Here is a 26,729-nt window from a genome sequence, read left to right on the forward strand (position 1 = left end):
TTACACAGTCCGAGTAAGCCGGACGACTCAAACAGAAAACGGGACAGTACGTCACTTTTGTGAGTCGATTTCATTTCAAATTACATCCACTTTTGACCATAGCGCGCACACGAGCCAAAAGCGACGTTATTTTTAAGAGGACGGGTTGGTGAGAGAATGTAGAGCTGGACACAAAGGCCACATCTGTCATCACCTCTGTCCTTGGCTGGCGCAATGTTCACCTGTGACTACCATAACAATTTCCTACCGTTGTCTAACCGCAGCAACTCCTGCTTACGTCCGTTGAATGCTAATAACAGGAGTTATAACAAACTTAGATTATATATATACATGATTATACATTCTTATTCATTCTGAAAGCTATAGTCTCCCCGGCTTGGTGCCTTCTTTTAATAATTACTTTCATTCTAAAATATCATGCCGAACAGACTAAATAAAAATGTAACAAATAAAACTTAACACAGCCACAAATAAACCTTTGTACTTTCTCGGTACAGTGATTTCACAGCGTCCTTGAAGGAAACAAAAAGTATTTGCAGGTAAAACTGTTCATGAACTGAAGGTTGAAGGTTGGTAAGCCGTGCTGCCTGAGCCGTCAATAGGGCACGGCATGATTCACTGTCAGGCGCTGGATGGCGTCAATCACGGGATTGACACTGTCCGTCCCGGGTAAGCATCGATCACGTGATTGACACACAGCGTTTCCGAACTACGTCTGGCAAGCGTGCTATGGCGACAGGCCAGGCGGTTGGGGCAAGATACAGCTATCCCCCACACGCTTCCTCTATGCTCGCTAAGGTCTGACACGCCGGGACGTAGTGTGCGAGTATGACTCGTACCTACAGCCATGCGACATCGCGCGTTTCTCCGCACAGATGTTATAATTACCAATCTGGACCAGATGTATAAGGTAGAACAGCTGCATGACCGAGCATTGCCCCAAAGATCTCTCCTCCCACATCTCTTTCATCTACACCTCCCTTCCCAACCATACTCCACCCCCCCCACCTATCACATGTCATCCGGTCTCCCCTTTACACCCTCCGCAACCCTTCCCTCAGCATCACTATTCTCAGACTTCCTCTCTGGCGTCGGGGAGGGATCAGTCGCACCACTCTACTGTGAAGAACACTATCATAAACATGGGATGATTGCCCCGCTGCCTGCACGCAAAACCCTTAATTTGCTCCGTAATCCGCCTAGGTCTGCGAAAACGAGTTCTTACAGCTCTGTGCGGTAGTAACAATGCGAGACATCATTATGATGAGGGATAGGAGTCCCGCCTCTGCGGCAGATGCAACAGTCTGCCAACACAACCTTGAGACTAAGACCAGCCTTGAAATAAGTGAGCCTTGCCATCCTTAATACTGATAAATATCAACGTAACTCTCTGGGCTGGTGAATGTTAATATCTTTATTTGACATTTTTCTCACTCGAGCACCAGCTGTGTCTGGGTACGAGCGACAGGATGAACCACTCAGCAGTTTCTTCCTATGGAGACACTAGAGAAATGAAGGGGAAGTATTGTGAACAAGATAATCTGCCAAGGCGATGTATTCCCTCGCATGATAACTAATACATTCCTCCATCGAGGCCAAATTATAAAAAACGATAACTTATAATACTGTATATTCAAACATTATGTGCAGTACATTTTAACCATAAATGAACGTAGTATATCTTAACCAAGAATGTGTGGAGTATATTTTATCCAACAATATACCGTGACATATTTCAGACTTGATGGAACTTAGCCTGTAAATGTCTTAAAACTTTCGATTACACGATCTGAATGTCTGAAGGTATCATGTATGGCTGTGTCGCGTATGGCTGTGTGTGGAGGTGTCATGTATGGCTGTGTGTGGATGTGTCGCGTATGGCTGTGTGTGGAGGTGTCATGTATGGCTGTGTGTGGATGTGTCGCGTATGGCTGTGTGTGGAGGTGTCATGTATGGCTGTGTGTGGATGTGTCGCGTATGGCTGTGTGTGGAGGTGTCATGTATGGCTGTGTGTGGATGTGTCATGTATGGCTGTGTGTGGATGTGTCGTGTATGGCTGTGTGTGGAGGTGTCATGTATGGCTGTGTGTAGAGGTGTCTTGAATGGCTGTGTTTTGTCATGTATGGCTGTGTGGTGTCATGGATAGCTGTGTGAGGTGTCATGTATGCTGTGGTTTAAAGTAGGGTTGTGCATGGAGATAGTATAATTATAAACATTATTAATATTATACAAACTCATTATCAATATTCTTCTATAATTAATATAAATATTCTTACAACTAACAATATAATTTGAATTATCTTACCTCCCCATTGTATAGACTTAGGTAACAAACTGGAGAACAACGAGTAATCAAACAGCAAAATATACAATTAAAAAAAAAAACGCGACATTTGCCGCCAGAAAGGTATCTGGGCGCAATATTGCGTTTCTTATATTAGGCTATACCTCAAAATTGCCTCCTGTGCCTGTTTCCAGGAACTTGGCGCTCCACTCATCTGGAAGAGGGTTCATCAAGCATTTATCCACTTGCGAAACCTATACATCTTTCCTCAATCAGACAGCTTGGTCAGTATTTATTAAACATTTTATGAGCTTCAAAGCGTTGCGAGGTTATCCATAACAATAATAACCTTGGATCCAGACCAACCTCGCAGCGCTTCCAAGCTCATATACTGTTTAACAAATATTAAGCTGCCATGACTGAGGACAGATGTACAGGCTTCGCAAGTGGACACGTAAATGCTTCATCAATCCCGGAGTCACTGACGCCATCTACAGTATATACAATATATATGAGGGCAATATAATTATAATTTTAATGTGAGCCGTATTGAGTCACGGAAAATTCTCCACGTTAAACAATAACATAAATGAGTGAATCGACAGCAGAAAGAATTTGGACTTTCTGGAAGACTGGAAGATAATGTTTTGGAGGTAGCCAGTGTTGGAGGAGGATGGTGTGGGTAGGAGGTAGCCAGTGTTGGAGGAGGAGGAGGATGGTGTGGGTAGGAGGTAGCTAGCGTTGGGGGAAGGGGATGGTGTGGGTTGGAGGAAGCCAGTGTTGGAGGAGGAGGAGGAAGGGGATGGTGTGGGTTGGAGGAAGTTCCTAGGAGTAGCGGAGCTGGGAGGAGGAGGTGAGTCAGAGCACACTTGTACGGCTGTTGCCTCTCTCCTGCTCCTCGCCTCAAACCTCCACAACCTAACCTCACCTCCCCACACAAACAAATTACATTCATCATTACCATAAATTACAATGCGCCTCTTTAACGGTGTAAACAAACACATTAAAATCCTATTTGTTTGTATAATTTCGCAATTAAATCATTACCGTACCTGGCCACAGAGACACAAGAACATGATGAAGCAACACGAGGGAGCCCATCCACACCAGGCTGGTGATCCCTCACTACGCCAGGGGTGTAGGGATAGTGAGGGATTCCTCACTATCACAGGGGTGAGGGGGTGTATCCCTCACGGGATAGTGGCGTATCACTGAGGGTTGAGGGGATAGTATCACAAAGGCGACCGGGTATATCACTGAGGGTAACAGGTATATCACTGAGCGAACGGGTATATCACTGAGGGAACAGGAATAAATCACTGAGGGAATAAGAGGGTTTATCACAAAGGGAAGACGGGGGTGTATCACTGTAGGAAAAGGTGGGTATACCACTAAAGGGGACAGGGGTATACCGCTGAAGGGGGACAGGGGTATACCACTGAAGCGACAGTGGTGTATCACCAAGGGGGAGGAGTGAGTACTATCACTTTACAAGGGGAGGGGAGAGGGTAGGAGTCTGCAGGCTGGGCGTATCAGCCTGGAGGGTCACGCGTGACTTTCACCAGCAGGAGCGGCTGGTGTGCGTGACACTCGCCTCCCACAGTCCAACACACACTGACGTGACTACGCCAACCCCACCATGAGGTACTCGCCTCCCAGGAGCCTCACCCGCCGCCCTCCCACACCTGTCCATCCTTCAAGGAAGAGGGAAAAAAATATCCTCCCGGCCATTGTTCCTTTATCATGGCGTCTAGAATTTTTTTCCAGGCGTAATTTGAACATTACTGAGGACAAGAGGGGTAAAATTTACCTGTCTTATGGCAACTGTGTACTGAGGCTTGATATTGATTACACGTGGAGCAAGGAATGTCCGTTATATTTTCACTCTCCTTCATTATAGTTTCATATACCTTCGGTTCATCATGCACCGAGACTGGCTGGAAATCAAGCACCAGTTTGAAGGTAACGTTTGAACAACACAACGATATGAAACACGTGTACCAGAGTTGTGTTGTGGGAGGTGGCGGGAACCTCCTGGTGGTGGCGGCGCCCCCACTGACCTCCACGGTGTAGCGCACACCTAATGCACTGGTAATATAACGCCCGTAACGGACTCTATACCGACACCGGCCTCCACGCTGATAACGGTCTCCACACTGGTAACGGCCTCCACACTGGTAACGGCCTCCACACTGATACCGGCCTCCACGCTGATAACGGCCTCCACACTGATAACGGCCTCCACACTGGTAACGCCTCCACACTGGTAACGGCCTCCACACTGGTAACGGCCTCCACGCTGATAACGGCCTCCACACTGATAACGGCCTCCGCACTGGTAACGGCCTCCACACTGGTAACGGCCTCCACGCTGATAACGGCCTCCACGCTGATAACGGCCTCCACACTGATAACGGCCTCCACACTGATAACGGCCTCCACGCTGATAACGGCCTCCACACTGATAACGGCCTCCACACTGATAACAACAACATGCTTTACTGGCCAACCAGTAAGTATAGTTTTAAAGAGACGACAATTTTTTATTGTTGCCGCCGGAGGCAGCTAGTTTATTGTGCACCCCATACCCATCCTGTGAGCGGTAGCGCAAAAAGCATTACAGAGGGCACAAAAGGTCTTTATCAGACCTCAACGGAGATTATTACATAAACAATTTCATCTATCCTTCACACCTTATAATTATAATGTCAGCTAGTTACAGAGAATGTTTTACAAGATCTATATATTTACAGTAAGTCATTATACATTAATGGTAGGTCTTATCGCTAATACATAATTGTTCGAGGAATGGAGATATTACAGTCATTGGGGAACTGCTGTTTATTATTTGCTTTCACAAATAAACTACTTGTTTTTTTCATATCCTTATCTACTGGGAGCGAAATATGGATACAGTGCAAGGATTTCAAGTATTTTATCCTTAGCAATAAGATAGGTTGCCATATCATACGTGAGTTTAGATTTATCTCTAAATGGCTCAATTTTATAACAATCCAAGATATAGTGTTCGAGTGTGTGTGTCCCTGTCTTTGTCCACACACTTTACTTCATCTAGATCCCTATACAAGCCGAACTGCCAGACGTTTCGGTCCATCCTGGACCATTATCAAGTCGATTGTGGACCGAAACGTCGTCATTTCTTACACACACACACACACACACACACACACACACACACACACACACACACACACACACACACACACACACACACACACACAAAAGACGGCCAGACTTGGCCGTCAGGAGGCCAAAACCGTCAGTAGTTTCAAAGCGTTATATGACAAAGAGTGCTGGGAAGACGGGACACCACGAGCGTAGCTCTCATCCTGTAACTACACTTAGGTAATTACACCACCAACAGTCTACGGGCTCACCATAACCCGTGCTACTTGGAACTTTTTGCTCCAAGTAGCGAATCTTAAACAACAAACGACAAACAGTCTCTTCAATAAATAGTGTGTGGTTTGGTCAACACTCTTCAGCCACGTTATTGTGACTTTTCATCTGTATACTTTTAAACCTGAGTACAGCATCAGAAATCTGTGCACTGAACAGATTTCAGTTATCACAGTTGATAACTGAAATCTGTTAACATTATCATAACTGATAATGATTATCATAACTGTTAACATTATCAGTTAACACAGCGTGTTAACTGATAATGATTAAAGCAGCATTTCTCTGATCATGTAATATCCAATATTCATATTATTTTAAGTATTGACTTCCGGTATATAATAATCTTACCTTCACTGTATATTATGACGTAAATACACAGGTGTTGAAACGCAAAAAAGATTCTTATAAGCTGTAATAATTATGAGGTGTGTGTAGACTAGTTGCTATAGTCTTAATTAACGCTGATTAATTAAGACCATTTATCCTACTGCTCACAGGATGGGTATGGGGTGCAGAATAAACTACCGCTCACAGGTTGAGTATGGGGTGCAGAATAAACTACCACTCACAGGAGGAGTATGGGGTGCACAATAAACTACCGCTCACAGGTTGAGTATGGGGTGCACAATAAACTACCGCTCACAGGTTGAGTATGGGGTGCAGAATAAACTACCACTCACAGGAGGAGTATGGGGTGCACAATAAACTACCGCTCACAGGTTGAGTATGGGGTGCACAATAAACTACCGCTCACAGGATGAGTATGGGGTGCACAATAAACTACCGCTCACAGGATGAGTATGGGGTGCACAATAAACTACCGCTCACATGATGAGTATTGGGTGCACAATAAACTACCGCCCACGGGATGGGGATGGGGTGCATAATAAAGAAACCAATTGAATCGAGCAGGAATTAAGAATCACATCTCAGAGAATATACCACTCAGAAGTGTGGTAAATCTCTCGGTGTATATACAAGGAGCCGGTCGGCCGAGCGGACAGCACGCTGGACTTGTGATCCTGTGGTCCTGGGTTCGATCCCAGGCGCCGGCGAGAAACAATGGGCAGTTTCTTTCACCCTATGCCGCTGTTACCTAGCAGTAAAATAGGTACCTGGGTGTTAGTCAGCTGTCACGGACTGCGTCCTGGGGGTGGAGGCCTGGTCGAGGACCGGGCCGCGGGGACACTAAAAAGCCCCGAAATCATCTCAAGATAACCTCAAGATAACCCCTGCATGTATTCATGGAGCTCTGTCCCCCCCCCTCCCCCCACCCACTGACCTGGTGCATGGAGTATGATAAACACAGATAAAACCCCACAGGGAAACACCAGATAAACACAGGGGGAGATAAGAGACACCAATAAAATAGTAGAAACGCTAAAATAGAATAATGTACACGAATAATAACAACTGATAATATGGCCGAATTAAAATCTTAACTTCCAACTTGAAAAAGGTAAAAGGCAGGAATTAATTCAAGTTATATATTTGCCCTCCCAGGTTATTATGTGACCTTTGACCCCTGTTAGGTGTAGACAAAGGCGCACCTGTCTCTAATGGTGTACGCAGAGTAACAAAGGTTCATTTTGTTGTCTTAAAATTATGCCAAAAAAGGTTAAAAGTATATAGTTAATGTTCCATTTTTTAATGTTGTTGTTGAGGTAGATAGCAGTGGTAGGGGGTTAGATGGTGATTGGTAGTGGTGGTGGGTGGTGGTGGTGGGTGGTTGTGTGTGGTGGGTGGTTATAGTTGGTGGTTTTGGAGCGATAATGATTGCTGGCGGTGATAGCGAGTGTTTACAAATGTTTATAAAGGATATCAACCAGAATCCGACAAGTGAGTTCAAGTTAGAGTGTGTGTGTTATAGTGATGAAGGAGGAGTGTGCTGGGTAGACAGGAAGGACCCCCACTCAGGGTTCCCACAGCCAGTTACATCCCTTCTACAATACTTTCTCTACAGCTGCATCTCCTGATGTACATTTGACAAGATGTAAACTCTGTCAGCAGAACTATTCGCATACTTTGCATCATTATGTAATGGAATGTGAAAAAAATCGCGGAATTCAGAGATAACACCATCAATGGAGTCCAAGAAATGTGTAAATACTTCATTAATAATGATGTATTGCCAGGAATCTTAGCGACGTATCAAAAATTTGCTTACTGTAGGTGCAGCCTGTACATGACTGTAAAGCTGCCGTCCAGTTGGGTGGGTGTGGAGCAAGACTAGTAACTGTGTGACTTACCATAGATGTAAAGTGCCTTGTATAGGGACTTGAGAGCCTCTTGTTGAATCACTTGTGATATAAATATATAAGATTACTGATATGTATATGTATTTGCATAAATGATTGTATATATATATATATATATATATATATATATATATATATATATATATATATATATATATATATATATATACATATACAATCTATATATTAGATTGCTTAGCTAAACGAACTCTGGGGTCCAGTTCCTGAACCCATTATGTACCTCTGTAACCCTTTCCACCACCGCCCACGGCATGGGTATGGGGTGCATAATAAAGAAAGAACTTGAATTACAGCTGCCACTATGGAATCATACCCATCATGTCCAGGGGCCAGATTCACGAAAGCACTTACGCACACACTTACGAACGTGTACATCTTTCCTCAATCTTTGACGGCTTTGGTTACATTTATTAAAGAGTTTACAAGCTTGAAAACTTGCCAATCAACTGTTGTTATTGTTATAAACAGCCTCCTGGTGCTTCGGAGCTCATTAACTGTTTAATAATTGTAAACAAAGCCGCCAAAGATTGAGAATAGATGAACAGGTTCGTAAGTGCTTCTTGTTGAGGTTATCTTGAGATGATTTCGGGGCTTTAGTGTCCCCGCGGCCCGGTCCTTGACCAGGCCTCCACCCCCAGGAAGCAGCCCGTGACAGCTGACTAACACCCAGGTACCTATTTTACTGCTAGGTAACAGGGGCATAGGGTGAAAGACACTCTGCCCATTGTTTCTTGCCGGCGTCTGGGATCGAACCCAGGACCACAGGATCACAAGTCCAGCGTGCTGTCCGTCCGGCCGACCGGCTCCCCTGCTTGCGTAAGTGCTTTCGTGAATCTGGCCCCAGGACACGAACCTTGGAGCTCTCACTTGCTGAGGCGAGTGCTGATCACCGCTCTCCCAGTGTTGCACGCTCGGGTACCTGCACTTGATCCGCGTGTTGCGCCGACTCAGTAATGTTGCTCATCCCGATACCAACATGACGACATTGCATCTTCCGCGTCCGCGTTAATGTTTAATTTAGAACATAAGAACATAAGAACAAAGGTAACTGCAGAAGGCCTATTGGCCCATACGAGGCAGCTCCTATCTAGAATGAGACACTTGATTTGTTATAACTCGCACCGATGGTTACAATTGTGGCCGGACCGAACAGCCATTCAGCAGTGTAATTGTAACTTATATTTGTAGATATAAACTGAATAGCATTTAATCCCACGGTCGTCATCTGTCCCGCCCTGACTTATGTGTTCATCCCCACTGGCTTTACCTTCTTTGTCCCAGCTCAGAGCCCTTGATTGTCCCAGCTCAGAGCCCTTGATTTTCCCAGCTCAGAGCCCTTGATTGTCCCAGCTCAGAGCCCTTGATTGTCCCAGCTCAGAGCCCTTGATTTTCCCAGCTCAGAGCCCTTGAGTGTCTCAGCTCAGAGCCCTTGAGTGTCTCAGCTCAGAGCCCTTGATTGTCCCAGCTCAGAGCCCTTGAGTGTCTCAGCTCAGAGCCCTTGAGTGTCTCAGCTCAGAGCCCTTGATTGTCCCAGCTCAGAGCCCTTGAGTGTCTCAGCTCAGAGCCCTTGATTGTCCCAGCTCAGAGCCCTTGAGTGTCTCAGCTCAGAGCCCTTGAGTGTCTCAGCTCAGAGCCCTTGATTGTCCCAGCTCAGAGCCCTTGAGTGTCTCAGCTCAGAGCCCTTGATTGTCTCAGCTCAGAGCCCTTGATTGTCTCAGCTCAGAGCCCTTGATTGTCCCAGCTCAGAACCCTTAATTGTCTCAGGTCAGAGCCCTTGATTGTCTCAGCTCAGAGCCCTTGATTGTCCCAGCTCAGAACCCTTGATTGTCTCAGCTCAGAGCCCTTGATTGTCTCAGCTCAGAGCCCTTGATTGTCCCAGCTCAGAGCCCTTGATTGTCCCAGCTCAGAACCCTTGATTGTCCCAGCTCAGAACCCTTGATTGTCCCAGCTCAGAGCCCTTGATTGCCTCAGCTCAGAGCCCTTGATTGTCTCAGCTCAGAGCCCTTGAGTGTCTCAGCTCAGAGCCCTTGATTGTCTCAGCTCAGAGCCCTTGATTGTCTCAGCTCAGAGCCCTTGATTGTCCCAGCTCAGAACCCTTAATTGTCTCAGGTCAGAGCCCTTGATTGTCTCAGCTCAGAGCCCTTGATTGTCCCAGCTCAGAACCCTTGATTGTCTCAGCTCAGAACCCTTGATTGTCTCAGCTCAGAGCCCTTGATTGTCCCAGCTCAGAGCCCTTGATTGTCCCAGCTCAGAACCCTTGATTGTCCCAGCTCAGAACCCTTGATTGTCCCAGCTCAGAGCCCTTGATTGTCTCAGCTCAGGGCCCTTGATTGTCTCAGCTCAGAGCCCTTGAGTGTCTCAGCTCAGAGCCCTTGAGTGTCTCAGCTCAGAGCCCTTGAGTGTCTCAGCTCAGAGCCCTTGAGTGTCTCAGCTCAGAGCCCTTGATTGTCTCAGCTCAGAGCCCTTGAGTGTCTCAGCTCAGAGCCCTTGATTGTCTCAGCTCAGGGCCCTTGATTGTCTCAGCTCAGAGCCCTTGAGTGTCTCAGCTCAGAGCCCTTGAGTGTCTCAGCTCAGAGCCCTTGAGTGTCTCAGCTCAGAGCCCTTGAGTGTCTCAGCTCAGAGCCCTTGAGTGTCTCAGCTCAGAGCCCTTGATCGTATTATTTGATGCTAGTTACTGGATGTTGTTGTGTTAGATTTAGCTACTCAGAACGAAGTGTCCATGTAGCACCGGCTAAGGTGAGCCCGTATAAGTAGTTACCGGAGGCCCTCCTCACCTCCCTGCCGCCTGGCCCACACCAACCTCACCGTGGGGAAGAACACAATGTTCTCCCACGCAATCCTGCCTCTATAACAAAGACGTTGTCATGGTTACATCTGGTTCCTTTACCCCCTCCCCCCTCACCCCGGCCGTCTCCCCCCCCCCCATCCTTCCTGTCACCAGACGCACTTTACCGGTTCCTTTGTTCACTAGACATGCAGTATTTAGCGCTGTACTGCATTTTCGATCGTGTATCAATAGACCGAATTGTGATTCTCAAGTTGCATTGTTTGTTGCTTTGATTATTGCAACAAACGTTTTAACTTGAACGTTTTGTAATTAAACGTCGTTAAAATTATTAAACGTCGTTAAAATTATTAAACGTAATTAAACGTCGTTAAAATTATTAAACGTAATTAAACGTCGTTTAATAAACGACGTTTATACACAGAGTCTCACGATAACGTGATTTTATTTTGGGGGCTTGGGGGGAGTAGAAGAACTCTAGAAAGCTATCAGAGGTAACCTACAGGTACATGTGAGGCGTGGGAGGTGTGCCCATGGGGACCCGGAAGGTGACGATTAGCCAGCAAAGGTCAGAAATCTGCTCCAGCGAGGAAAAAAAAAATACGGAAAGAACTGTATAAGTTTCAGGTCATCAACCCCCTACGTAACGAAGTGCGTGGTTTAATCTGAGTTTACTTCCCACCAATGAGCGGCGGGATGTAAACCGCGTTAGTTCCCTCCCCTCAATGTGACGTGGACCAGAAGACGCGGGATGTACACCACAAGAAAGGCTATACCATCTGGACGTTAGTCTACCACAAGGCATCTCTGGTATTTGGCACTGATCGTCACTAGTGCCACTCTCCCTCTCTCCCCCTCTCCTCCCCTGGTGTGATGCAGCAGAGATTTTAATGTTGGGGGGGGGGAAGATTTTAATTGTTTCTCGCCGGCGCCCGGGATCGAGAAATGTGCAGTGTCGCGGGATGTTCAGAAGGCGCTTGATATCAACAATATGATATCAGGCGCTCACGATATCAACAAAGACACATACGGCGAGCGATATCAAAGGTATCGGAGACACCAAGGAGTCCATCAAGTGACCCAGAGGGACATTAGGAAAACACAACGATCGCTCATTCTGCAAATCGGGACATCTTACACTGAGGTCGACGACTGTAACTGGCACAATGCAGTTCCGACAAAATGGTCGCACTGCAAAATGTTTGTGTAATATGGTACTCACCTGGTTGTACTCACCTTGAAGACTGATCTGGGTGATGTGCCCGCGGTATGACAGGAATATGAACGCAATAACGGACTTGAGAATACAATCGACTTGAGAATGGTCCAGAACGGACCGAAACGTCGTCGTCCCTTCAACTTCTAGTGTGTGGTCTGGTCAACATAACCGAGGTTTACTCATCTTCATGAAGATTAGTGAGGACAAAATGCATAATAATACATATAATAGTCCAGCCAGGAAATGTTCCAACTTCAACAAGGGATCCAAAAACGCTGCTCTTGAACAAGGGGAGGAGGAGGAGCAGGACAGGTCTAGCTGCCTCTCCTGGCTTCCTTGTAGGGCGTCTGCAGGCGGAACACACGCCCCAGGACCCGCCCTCACCATCGCTGTAGACTCCTGCCCACTACGCAATTATCATCTTAAAGTTGCAAGAATATAAGAATTTCACAAACAGCAGAAGGCCTATTTGCCCATATGAAGCAGCGCCTCATTTATATATCCACCCAAAACACATCTATGTATGTCTGACCTAAGCTTGAAACAACCCACCCGTCTCCCGTCTATTATGTTACCCGGTAATTTGTTGTCCAAGTCTGCAAGTTGGAGGCCACAAGGTAGTGTGGAGACGCCTGCACAGGCCGGGGGCGTGGGCGCGTTGCCGGATTGATTTTCAACATTTGCGTCACTGGTTTGCAAAACAAGTGTTGCATGATTGATTTTCAACATTTGCATCATTGGTTTGCAAAGTGTATTACTGGTACCTGGTTGATACCTGGTTGATGGGGTTCTGGGAGTTCTACTCCCCAAGCCCGGCCCGAGGCCAGGCTCGACTTGTGAGAGTTTAGTCCACCAGGCTGTTGCTTGGAGCGGCCCGCAGGCCCACATACCCACCACAGCCCGGTTGGTCCGGCACTCCTTGGAGGAATAAATCTAGTTTCCTCTTGAAAATGTCCACGGTTGTTCCGGCAATATTAGGCGTTCAATCCTCGACCATCCAAGTGGTTGGGCACCATTCCTTCCCTCCGCCCTATCCCATTTCCGTATTCTGTCCAAGTGCTATATAGTAGTACTTGCTTAGTGCCTTCTGATAATATCTTGCCTCACCTCCTCCATAACACTCCGCCCCCCTACAGTACCTTCCTGTAAACCATTCCCCTGGAAACACAAACCGAAACTGTCTCTATTTTCCGCTTGTTACAACGTGTAATAAAGTTGTTACATCTCGGCTTAACGTGTTTATGACTTATTAGAACGTTGTTACAACTTGCTATATTGGTTGTTATAACTGGTTAGGAGGTGTTATAACATGTTCGAACGTTGTACCAACGTCGTAGTTTCGGTGTGTGTTTGGCGGGGGCCGCCACTAACCGCCCTAACACTCCCCCCTCCCCCCCACCCCCTCACTTCACCAATCTACCCTAACTACGGACATCAGTTCGTATTTTCTTCATAACTAGATCACCCCCTTCAGTTCACCCCTTTGTTGTGTCATTCGCTTTCCGCCCCAATTTGTTTTTGTTTACAGTGCTAATAACAAAAAATTCCGCGGTACCATTAAAACCAATTTTTCCATAATGGAAAAAAAACTCTTTTGAGTCTCCATTTTCAAATAGAAAATATAGTTCAGATAAATAAACATCGGGGGATAATTCTTCTCAAGACGTAGAATAATAATAATAATAATAATAATAATAATAATAATAATAATAATAATAAAGAGAACCTAGGTTCTCTTAGTCTAAAATTAGAGAATCAGAAAATTAGAATCAGAATTAGAAAATTAGAGAATCTAGGTTCCTAGTAGGAACCACGGTAAGCTTACCGTGGAGAACTACCTGACAACACGAGAACGTTGCTTCCCACCATGCAGAGTTGCAACTGTGATTTACGAGACCTGCCGTGGCTGCAGGCACAGCCTTATTGCAACACACACCAGTCATAACACTCAACCCAGCAATATTGAGATGAGAAACACAGCAGGAGTGCATATGAAAGAATATTCCCCCCCCCCCCTTCCCTACAAAAACTATTTATTTACTCATTAGAGGCCTGGTGGCTCTTTTGGTCCTGGCGGACCAAACTCTCACAAGTCAAGCCTGGCCTCGGGCCGGGCTTGGGGAGTAGAAGAACTCTCAGAACCCCATCAACCAGAGGCGGGACTAAACAGCTGAAGCTCATCTTCTCATCTCAACTAGGTGAATACAGTCATACAGGTACACAAACGTAATTAAAACAAAAAAGAATCATTAACAACCACAACTAAAAAAAAATGCGCTTGGCCATCTGGTGTGAGAGGACCCCTTACACACTACAGAAGCGGTTGGGCCACAGTCGAGTGTTGTGTTCCGCGTGAAGGCCCACCGTTCAGCTGGAGGCTGAGGGCGAGCCCACAGGATGGGTATATGCCCATGCATAATAAATGGCGTCAGATCTGTGAGCTCTCGTACACATTAAACAGTTTATAAATCCTTCGAAATATGCTTTCTAATTAACATTCTATTCCCCCCCCCCACACACCCTCGGACAACTTCCGTAATCTTTTGTTTCCATGATTAAGACTCTGGGAATAGAGAGAACTGTGGGTGTCCCATTGACCTATGCCAGGTAGCTCTTGTTTATATCCGCCCACACTCATTTATAGATGTGTTTAACCTACAACAATCATCACTAAGTATTGAGTAACATAATATAGTGGTAAGAAAGTCATCACCAGAGTGGACACAATCACCAGTACACCACCAGCCCAGGACGCCTGCACCACCACCAGCCCAGGACGCCTGCACCACCACCAGCCCAGGACGCCTGCACCACCACCACCAGCCCAGGACGCCTGCACCACCACCACCAGCCCTGGACGCCTGCACCACCACCACCAGCCCAGGACGCCTGCACCACCACCACCAGCCCAGGACGCCTGCACCACCACCAGCCCAGGACGCCTGCACCACCACCAGCCCAGGACGCCTGCACCACCACCAGCCCAGGACGCCTGCACCACCACCAGCCCTGGACGCCTGCACCACCACCACCAGCCCAGGACGCCTGCACCACCACCACCAGCCCAGGACGCCTGCACCACCACCAGCCCAGGACGCCTGCACCACCACCACCAGCCCAGGACGCCTGCACCACCACCACCAGCCCAGGACGCCTGCACCACCACCAGCCCAGGACGCCTGCACCACCACCACCAGCCCAGGACGCCTGCACCACCACCAGCCCAGGACGCCTGCACCACCACCACCAGCCCAGGACGCCTGCACCACCACCAGCCCTGGACGCCTGCACCACCACCAGCCCAGGACGCCTGCACCACCACCACCAGCCCAGGACGCCTGCACCACCACCACCAGCCCTGGACGCCTGCACCACCACCAGCCCAGGACGCCTGCACCACCACCAGCCCAGGACGCCTGCACCACCACCAGCCCTGGACGCCTGCACCACCAGGGAGCACCACCACCAGCCCAGGATGCCTGCACCACCACCAGCCCAGGAGGCCTGCACCACACACTAACCATCACGGCCCTGGGAGTAGTACAAGTGCAGTGTGCTACCTGGTGCAAGGAGCATCGCGAGGTATCGCATGCCCTCTCCCCATTACTCTTAACAATTTTTGCTTTAGTTATAAACTACCGGGGATGGCGTAATAAATACAGGTCGGCTGACTTTACCACAAGAGTCTTCAGGATATATTAGTGTTGGCGCCATCAATCACCGCGTACACACGCATATATCAGAGGGGAAACACGCTATAAATGCGCCCTGAAACTGTGTCAATTTGCATGAGCTTGAGGTTGTATATCATCCATGTCACTGAAGTTGCTTAAAAACCTGTTTTGAGGACGAGTGTAAATATAAACAAGAGGAGGGCGAGTGAGAGAGTGCCGCCCTCCACTCATTAAACACTCGGGGGGACCATTACATACCTGCTACGTCCTCTTCATCACCAGCACGTGGGCGTGGGCGCTCTAGCTGCCGCCTCGGATGGGCGGTGCTCCTTAATACTAAGTCATGGGCGGGGCCGGCGCTACCAAATGAACTCTCGCTAATCTCTCAGACAGAAGATCAACCATGCGAATTTTACAGCGGCAATAAAGTGATTCTGTTAAATGACGCGTGTCGTTTAGGCCAATGAGAGCTTTCTTACCACCGAAAACTTTCACACCATCCGTGACCGACTGAATCCTATGCCTTTACTGATGGCTCTGTGCAGTTAGGCACTGGTAGAACAGGTTGTGCATGTGCAGTGTATAAAGGGAATGAAATGATCATGACTAGTACACAGAGATTGAACAACTGGGCAAGCACGACACAGACCGAGCTATTGGGTATTTATCTAGCCACTGAATACCTTAAGCTCAATGGTGGTGGAGTTATTTTCTGTGACTCTAAAAGTGCTCTGCAGTCCTTAAATAACCCATCACAATGTATGTCGGAAGTAGCTTGTAATATTAAATGGAATGTAATTTTTGCCAATGATAATAATTCTTGTATAAAATTTGTGTGGATCCCATCCCATGTTGGAGTTGAAAAACATGACTTTGTAGATCAATTGGCCAATGAGGCTTGCAGGAAAGAAAACATTGATTATGATTTTGGACTATCTAATGCAGTTATTAGAAACATACAAATTAAAGAAATTAATTCAGATTTAGAAGAACTAAGAAATGCACAGAGACCTGAAAGCTGCAGTATTAAAAGTTATGACAAGTTCTGTAATAATAGGTATTTGTATGGTCAGCACAGTAACCGGACCAGGCAATGTGATGTAGTAATCGCGCGAATTCGCCTTGGCTATAGACACATCTGGCAGGTTAGTGAGGCTGAGCCACTACCAGAATATTCAGATTGTAAACTCTGTGATAAACCTTTAATGCATTCACTAGAACACTATATTGATGAATGTGAAACCGTAAAGGACTTTAGACCTCCTGGCCTATTGTACCACCAACTGTGTAACTATTTTATTGACTCAGGTGTTCTGGACGACATCCTAACAATTTACCCAAAATTTGCTTGTCCATTTTAAAGAATGAAGAACAATTTCTACTTATATTCTAAGCTGTATCACTTATGAACCCATCCCTGCACTTGTGTGGCAGTGCACAATAGAAAGTTGTTTTCACATATCCACACATTAAAACATTGATTGTAACCGTGATATATATGTGCTTCAGCCTACAGTTTAGGCCTATTGTCTTATGTATGACCCTCTGTCCTGCGTGACAGTGAATACTAGCATTATCCTCAATTTAATAAGACTATCAAAATCCTCAGATTAGGCAAAATTGTAATTAATTTTGTCAATAAAGATGTTAATAATAATAACCATCCGTGAACTATTCTCCCGAGAACGCGCCTGCGTCAAATATATGATAAAAAGGGATGAAAAATGGTGAAAGATGAGGGGCAAGCGCAGCGGTTGTTGTCCATTGGTGGGGGAGGTGCTCATGGCCAGTGGTCAGGCGAGGCTTCGCTCTCTCCTCCATCACACAGGGAACAAAACCTTGCTCCACGACCTTGGTGCCGCCCTCCACATCTGCTCCAACACCACCACCACCGCCAAACACGTGTTCACGCCTAGTAGGGCAAGCGCTACTGGGCTCGCTGGTCCTTCTGCTCCGCCCAGCTGTGGAGCCCTGGCAGGGCGGGCTGTGAGCACACTAACAACATCTTCAAGTCCTGGTTGCAACCCGCTCTCGCACTAGACAGTACATATATGACTTATCGCTTATAGTCACTATTTGGCTTATTAATAAGTACAGATGCGGTATATGCCAAGTTATAGTTTGTTTTCAAGGTACAAACTCTTCCTATACATTTGCTAAACACCAGTTTTAATATTAGGAATTTCTTTTTCACTTTTATTAAATAGAGCTTTCATTCAGCTTTTCAAGGTAAACTCAAATATTCACAATAAATTAGTATGTCACATATGCAATTATTAATAAGTCAAATATTGACTATAAGTAAGTGCGAGAGCGGGTTGGTCCTGGGTAGGGAGAGATACAGTAAGTTGTCGTCGATCCTATAATCTCCACGGTTCCAGGACATGCCGGTGGGCGTGGATTTAGAACTTGTTAAGACAAGGTCGTATCTCTCAGTGTCTGGGGAAACACACATATACCTCTAGGGGTGAATACTGACCTGTAATATAACTGAAGAACAAAAATACATGTGTGTGTGTGTTCCACTAGATGTGCTCTCTGGGATTAACGATGCTAATAGTAATCTTCTCAATATTTCTTATGTTTTTCTTCACTGTCGAGGGAAGTTGAAAATTTAACTCTCCAAAGTTCATTTTCATATATACATATTATATTATATATATATATATATATATATATATATATATATATATATATATATATATATATATATATATATATATATATATATATATATATATATATATATATATATGTCGTACCTAGTAGCCAGAACGCACTACTCAGCCTACTATGCAGGGCCCGATTTGCCTAATAAGCCAAGTTCTCATGAATTAATGTTTTTTCGACTACCTAACCTACCTAACCTAACCTAACTTTTTCTGCTACCTAACCTAACCTAACCTATAAAGATAGGTTAGGTTAGGTTAGGTAGGGTTGGTTAGGTTCGGTCATATATCTACGTTAATTTTAACTCCAATAAAAAAAATTGACTTCATACATAATGAAATGGGTAGCTTTATCATTTCATAAGAAAAAAAATATTTGAGAAAATATATTATTTCAGGAAAACTTGGCTTATTAGGCAAATCGGGCCTTGCATAGTAGGCTGAGAAGTGCGTTCTGGCTACTAGGTACGACATATATATATATATATATATATATATATATATATATATATATATATATATATATATATATATATATATATATATATATATATATATATATATATATATATATATATATATAATATATATACACACACACGTGTGTGTTTATTATATATTATACTACCCTAATATGTAGTCTCCAAGGCCCAAGGCCACACATGGACGCAGGTGGAGCCCGAGTAACTAGTAAACAAACTGCTCCACATTATGTTGGGCGCTAGCAAAAAATCTAGTTTTTATTACCAGTTTGCGAGAAGCTAAAATTAGGATTACAAGAGACGGGGACGTTCGTCACCTGGACGGGGCCAGTGTGGTACAGGAGACGGGGACGTTCGTCACCTGGACGGAGCCAGTGTGGTACAGGAGACGGGGACGTTCGTCACCTGGACGGGGCCAGTGTGGTACAGGAGACGGGGGACGTTCGTCACCTGGACGGGGCCAGCGTGGTACAGGAGACGGGGGACGTTCGTCACCTGGACGGGGCCAGCGTGGTACAGGAGACGGGGACGTTCGTCACCTGGACGGGGCCAGCGTGGTACAGGAGACGGGGACGTTCGTCACCTGGACGGGGCCAGCGTGGTACAGGAGACGGGGACGTTCGTCACCTGGACGGGGCCAGCGTGATACAGGATGACTTCTGAGCTGAAAGGAAGAGTTCTGACGGCCCTTTTCCACCACCAAACAACAGACCCGTAACACCCCGAGCCGCAACAATTCTGACTTACGCAAGATGCAATGCCTTACTGAGGCAATGACTGATTGGAAGAAGCGTATACCTGAATCCCTCTATCTACGGACAATGATAACCCGCGCGATCACCCATCCACAGCTGACCAGACCCAGCGGTGTTTAACTTGACTGAGCGCACATTCCCAGTAAGTCTGGTGATGGGGAGGGGCGCGCCTCCCAGACGGTGTTACAGGAGGAGGCCTGGCAGGTGTGAGGCGAGATGCGGGCCCCAAGGGAGACTTGACTAAGGTGAGATAGTGAATATTTGATGAAAGAGAGAGAGAGCAGGGAGCGACGTGGACACCTTCCGGGTCCCAGCGGAAGGTGTCCACGTCGCCAGCCTCCTGCAGGAGCCGCCTCCAGCCTCCTGCAGGAGCCCCCTCCAGCCTCCTGCAGGAGCCCCCTCCAACCTCCTGCAGGAGCCGCCTCCAGCCTCCTGCAGGAGCCCCCTCCAACCTCCTGCAGGAGCCGCCTCCAGCCTCCTGCAGGAGCCTCAGTAAATTTCCTCATGATAGCAGGGGGAGGGAGGAACCACTGGCAGACACAGATGAGAGAGAGAGGCAGGAATCACAGAGTCAAGGCATAAAGCAATATATATGTAAAGCATATTTTTACCATAAACATTTACGGGTTATTGAGCAAAACATCAATATTCCTCTGGAAATCCCAAATTATTTTATTTTTGAATAATTCAAGAGCAAAGACAAATTGGTTTATGTTAGCAACTCATGGTACCATTCATGGTACCGTCATACAGGTACCATGTATACAGGTACATACGTATACACCCCACACACACACACACACACACACACACACACACACACACACACACACACACACAATTATAGTACCCCACAGGTACCCCACAGGTACACCACAGGTACCCCCACAGGTACACCACATGTACACCACATGTACCCCCCACAGGTACCCTCACAGGTACACATTTCAACGTTAATAAATCACAAAGGGACAATTCCATTAAATGTGTGTAACCTGCGAGTATCAACAGTGTGTTCTTTGTGGAAGCGAGAGAGCGGAAGTAACACCTGGCCGGGCCGGGGTAACACTGGCCAGGTGAGAGTACTTTAGTAGGTAAGGAAGGGGGTGAAACGCAGACTTGACACGTCCGAGAACAAACACACACACAGACAGACAGACAGAATGTGTGTGTGTGTGTGTGTGTGTGTGTGTGTGTGTGTGTGTGTGTGTGTGTGTGTGTGTGAAAGCTTGAGCTTCCAAAGCCTATACTCCTCGCCACAAGGAAGGAAAATGACTACATCAACTTTAACCCAACAACACAGCCATGTCTTGCTTATGGAGCAGCACACACACACACACCTGTACACCTTCACACACGGAGATCACCCAGTATACTGTCGCTGGAGTCGGAAATAATTGACAGGGAAAGGTGTTCTAGGTAAGAGGAAGGGCAAAAACAGACCCGAGAGTCGCTTACCTGGAGTTTACCTAGAGAATGTTTCGGGAGTTGTTCTACTCCCCGAGCCCGGCCTGAGGCCAGGCTCGACTTGTGATAACTTGGTCCAACAGGCTGTTGCTGTAGCACCACCAGTAGACTCGTTCAACACCTACAACACCTGCACCAGCCCTAGACTTGTTCAACACCTACAACACCTGCACCAGCCCTAGACTCGTTCAACACCTACAACACCTGCACCAGCCCTAGACTCGTTCAACACCTACAACACCTGCACCAGCCCTAGACTCGTTCAACACCTACAACACCTGCACCAGCCCTAGACTAGTTCAACACCTGCACCAACATGACCCATGACCTCTGCATGACACAGCGCCTCGGTGTCACGACACCTGGGTGACATGACACATTGTGACACCTCGTTATCAAGGTCAGGAGAGAAAGCTGCCATGTGCCTCCCTCCCTCCCTCCCTCCCTTCCTCTCTCCCTTTCCTGCCTATCATCTTGCTTCCCCTTCCTACCTCCCTTTCCCCTCTTCTTCCCAATTCCCCTGTCTCTCCCTTCCTCCCTGCCCGCCTCCCTTCCTGTCTTCCTACCTTCCTCTCTCTCTCTCAAAACACGGCCTACCAGTCACCCTGCCACCGACTCCTCCTTCTGCACCACCGTCAAGGAGTTGCTAACCGCGTCCTGTGAGGCAACAGACACCTCCGGCACCACGACGCCCTTCACAGACACCTCCGGCACCACGACGCCCTTCACAGACACCTCCGGCACCACGACGCCCTTCACAGACACCTCCGGCACCACGACGCCCTTCACAGACACCTCCGGCACCACGACGCCCTCCACAGACACCTCCGGGACCACGACGCCCTCCACAGACACCTCCGGGACCACGACGCCCTCCACAGACACCTCCGGGACCACGACGCCCTCCACAGACACCTCCGGGACCACCACACCCTCCACAGACACCTCCGGGACCACCACACCCTCCACAGACACCTCCGGGACCACCACACCCTCCACAGACACCTCCCGACTTTCTCAGGTTTAACACAAGAAGATTAAACCAGAACTGGTTTAAGATATAAGAAGCTTAACATGAAACACGTATAAAACTTGAGGAGTTTAAGACATTGTTTAAGAAGACAATATTACTGTTTAGTAACATAGTAAGTCTCCTTACTGTAGGGGGCGAGATCCCACCTACCCTAGCTACAACTACCACTGTGCAAAAGCGATGGTCTCGCTTCATGCAGGTCGGCGTTCAATCCCCGACCGTCCAAGTGGTTGGGCACCTTCTCCCCCCCCCTCTCCCGTCTCATCCCGAAGCCTTATCCTGACTCCTTCCAAGTGTTATATAGTCGTAATGGCTTGGCGTTTTCCCCAGACAATGTTTGAGCAACGTTCCTTCTCTCCATTTCCTCCTGAAGGCTCATTTCTTCAGGGAATGAGAACATTTCCGTCCTCATATCATCTCTATGTGTTATACAGTCATACTGGCTTACAGCTTTGTCCCAACAATTTACTTTCGCTTAAACCACTTTCTCTCGGTCGGTTTTGAATAATACAAAACAAAACAATTATCCATATACATTTGACGACCAACGAACCACGCTGGAAAATAGCAACAGAATACTGTCAAAAGTGGAATTATTACCCGGGCTGAGCAAGAGGCTACGACAGCAGACAGCAACAGCTGCCGCGAGGGCGGGCTGCTACACCTGCCACCAATCATTGTGAAAGTACCACCCGAGGTTACGAATTGCCTGACTGGATACGCAACACTTGTGAAACACAGTACAAGACCAAAGGTTAAACAGTGACAGCGCCAGAGGCCCAGAGAGAGCGAGAGAGAGAGCAAGAGAGAGAGAGAGAGAGCAAGAGAGAGAGAGAGAGAGAGAGAGAGAGAGAGAGAGAGAGAGAGAGAGAGAGAGAGAGAGAGAGAGAGAGAGCAAGAGAGAGAGAGAGAGCAAGAGAGAGCGAGAGAGAGAGAGAGAGAGAGAGAGAGAGAGAGAGAGAGAGAGAGAGAGAGAGAGAGAGAGAGAGAGAGAGAGAGAGCAAGAGAGAGAGAGAGAGCAAGAGAGAGCGAGAGAGAGAGAGAGAGAGAGAGAGAGAGAGAGAGAGAGAGAGAGAGAGAGAGAGAGAGAGAGAGAGAGAGAGAGAGAGAGAGAGAGAGAGCAAGAGAGAGATAATAAATCAAGTAATTTCAGAGCTGCAGGTGTCATAAAGAGGGTTACAGCCCAGTTGGTGTTGAGGGAGTTGACAAGGAGAGTGATGACGACTGACAGGTTGTGACTGCAGCCTGCCCCGGGGGGTACCTTGACGTCACCTTGAGATGATTTCGGGGCTTAGCGTCCCCGCGGCCCGGTCGTCGACCAGGCCTCCTCATTGCTGGACTGGTCAACCAGGCTGTTGAACGCGGCTGCTCGCAGCCTGAAGTACGAGATAACAGCAGACCAGCCTCGCTCTGCCAAGAACTCTCACTATACTTTAGCAAAACAGTCAGTAAGTGTGTTTACGGGCTATTCATGCCCGTGCCACCACTTGGGTGGCTTAATCGTCATCAATCAGTAGGTGTGTAGCAGCAAGCAGACTTCTTATTTTGGACGCTATGGTCCCTAACGTACAAAATAAAGGGTACTATGTAGGTTAGTGGCTCACAGCTATCCACGTTTTCTATAGGTAGGTAGGTTGGTTAGGTTAGGTGGGTCGCTTGGATTCATGTGTTTTAGACCCATTATTTTATATGCCGAGGCAAATCAAGAGAAGGGGCTGGTAGCAGCTGTATTAGACCGTTCACCATTGGTGGCAGTCACCGTAGCTCGGGGAGTTCGGTCCTTGCAGAGAAGCGCGCGCGCACACACACACACACACACACACACACACACACACACACACACACACACACACACACACACACACACACGCACACACACACACACACACACACACACACACACACACACACACACACACACACACACACACACACACACACACACACACACACGCACACACACACACAGTACAAGAGCAAAGGTTAAACAGTGACAGCGCCAGAGGCGCAGAGAGAGCGAGAGAGAGAGCGAGAGAGAGAGCGAGAGAGAGAGCCTGTCTTTATCTACCCTGTCGATTTCCATACAAGATTCTCAGAGGAATTGATAGAGTAGATAAAGGCAGACTATTTAACACAAGGGGCACACGCACTAGGGGACACAGGTGGAAACTGAGTGCCCAAATGAGCCACAGAGATATAAGAAATAACTTTTTTAGTGTCAGAGTGGTTGACAAATGGAATGCATTAGGCAGTGATGTCGTGGAGGCTGACTCCATACACAGTTTCAAGTGTAGATATGATAGAGCCCAATAGGCTCAGGAACCTGTACACCTGTTGATTGACGGTTGAGAGGCGGGACCAAAGAGCCAGAGCTCAACCCCCGCAAGCACAACTAGGTGGATACAACTAGGTGAGTACACACACACACACACGAACACACACACACACACACACACACACACACAGTACTCAAGCACCAGATGAACAGTAATGGGATGATCTCTCACAGTACCTTCTTGCTGTGGTGGTTGTTGCTGGTTTTGTTCTTCCTCCTGCCCATGGTGGAGGGTGTTGATGTGGTGGTGGCGGCCCTTGCCAAGTCGCCACTTCCACTATGCGCAAGATCAAGTAATAATAATAATAATAATGGGTGGCAGCGGCCGCCCCACTGACCGGCCAGCACGCGGGACCCGGGAATGTGGCTCCTGACGGAGGCAGTTGTATCTCAAGGGTCCTCACCTCACACACCTCGTTACTGTCCAATTTACTCGACAAAGCATTGTGTATTTCACCCGTGATGACGGTGTGTGTAGGACTGTCTCGGAGGACTGTTACTCCCGACCCTCGCACGCAGCACGCTGCTCCTCTCTACTTCCAGTGAATGATATGACAATAATTCACTCTGGTCCCAGATCAACAGGTCACATGGTTGGTGTGATCATCACCGCCGGCCAGCACCCGAGTGAGTCCCGCACTGAGTCACAACACACGCAGTTTGGTACACTAATGCATCATTTTCTTATGTTTAGCTCTGTGTACTCCGAGTTCCTTGACGTTCAAGCCATGTTGGTCGTGGAGACAACTCCGCAACACTGGTACCGAAACACAGGTAGCAGGAGAGACACCGAGGCGACAGTTGTGTGCGTGTGTGTGAGAGAGAGCGCGGAGGGGCAGCGGTAGCGACACCTCCTACCCCGCGCCACCACCAACACTACCAAGAGGCACAAACCCTCTCCACCAGGCAACACCAGCAGGTCACTTGGCGCCCCCCACACGCCCGGGCTGCCAGAAGTCACCTTTGCCGCCCAACTGTGTCACTTGCCAGGCTCTCCCCCTCTCACTCTTACTCACTGTACGCACAAAATAACAAATCGCAGAGACTCGTTCACGCATTGAATAGAATATATATTGAGTTCCTAGCCCGCACATCTACGCAGAGAGCACTAAACCAGTGCCCCACGTGCCGTCAGGACGAGTGTGTCTGCTTGCTTTGTCACCAGTCGTCGGCACTGCTGTCGGAAATAAACACTTCTTGCGAGGTGGTGGAGAGAGCAAGCAACAACTGCCTCACATCTTCCTCAAGCGAGGTGCTCAGCTGAAAGTTCTCTCCCAAGTATACTCCGACGGTCAGAGTGCCTGCCCTGAAGAAGGTCACATCGAAGACCCTGTTTGAGTACATGGCAGGGATCAGAGTGCTCGTTCAGGCCAAGGATAAGCTAGCAAATCAAGTTCAAGTATGTTTATTGAGACAAGAAAGAATTACATCTCAAAGGGATAGAGTAGCTTAGGCTATTTCTACCCCCCAATTTAGCAAATACCGATCCCTAGACGAGTAGCCTCAGCTGTGGGTTCTGGGAGAAAAATGCAGAGTGGGTTCCGTCCCCGAGGGTATGGGTCAACAACCCACATTTCGGAGCGACCAGACAATCCACCTCTACCTAGCCACCCATCCAACTCTAACCACTCTCCCTAACTCATACCAACGACCATCTGCCTTCTAACTAAATTCTGATAAAGTTTTCACAGCCGATTGATACTCTTGATATGACTTGAAGAACGACCCCAATGAGTTACTACAATACTCAAGTCTGACGCCGAAGAAGATAAGAGAGAGATACACACGGCTCAGACAATATTGACGAACGTCAAGACCGCCTTCAGATACTTGACCAAGAAGACATTAAGGACGCGAGCACCACCAATGTTAAACCAATACTTGAATATACTGCGCCAACATGGCACCTCACATGACCAACCACATAAAGAAACTTAAGAAAGTTCAGACGTTTGTCACCAGAGCAGTCGCGAGGTAGAGTCAGAGAGCAGTTAGAGCAGAACAGTCAGACTCACCAGAGGAGTCAAAGGTAGTCCTCTCCAAGTGGAAAGGACTACCTATGAGTAAAGGCTACAGGAACTGCATCTCCTCTCCTCCTACACGGAAAAGTGCAGGGCAAGAGGAAACCTGATCACGACATTCAAAATGCTGCGAGTGTAGATGAGTATAGATGTGTAGTTGACAAGAGAGTATATGAAATGCTAAGGACAAGAACTAGGGCACATAGATGATAGCTGAACACACAGATAAGTCAGAGGGATATTGGGAAGAGCATTTATAGTGTAAGGGAAATGAAGCAGCGGAATGAGTAAGGAAGATAGTTG

The 26,729-nt window shown here is 47.5% G+C and overlaps 1 protein-coding gene across 1 annotated transcript in view; it reads right to left on the reverse strand.

The window, feature by feature from the left end:
* tacc (transforming acidic coiled-coil protein) overlaps positions 1–25,254 on the reverse strand; it is a 146,776-nt gene extending 121,522 nt beyond the window's left edge. The window contains 1 exon segment of the mRNA XM_045760382.2: positions 24,583–25,254. Coding sequence (XP_045616338.2) covers positions 24,583–24,630 — 48 coding nt within the window. The 5' untranslated portion in view covers positions 24,631–25,254.
* Between the last annotated feature and the right edge of the window lie 1,475 nt (positions 25,255–26,729).

This window comes from Procambarus clarkii, chromosome 66 (assembly GCF_040958095.1).
Source record: "Procambarus clarkii isolate CNS0578487 chromosome 66, FALCON_Pclarkii_2.0, whole genome shotgun sequence".
Lineage (NCBI taxonomy): Eukaryota > Metazoa > Arthropoda > Malacostraca > Decapoda > Cambaridae > Procambarus > Procambarus clarkii.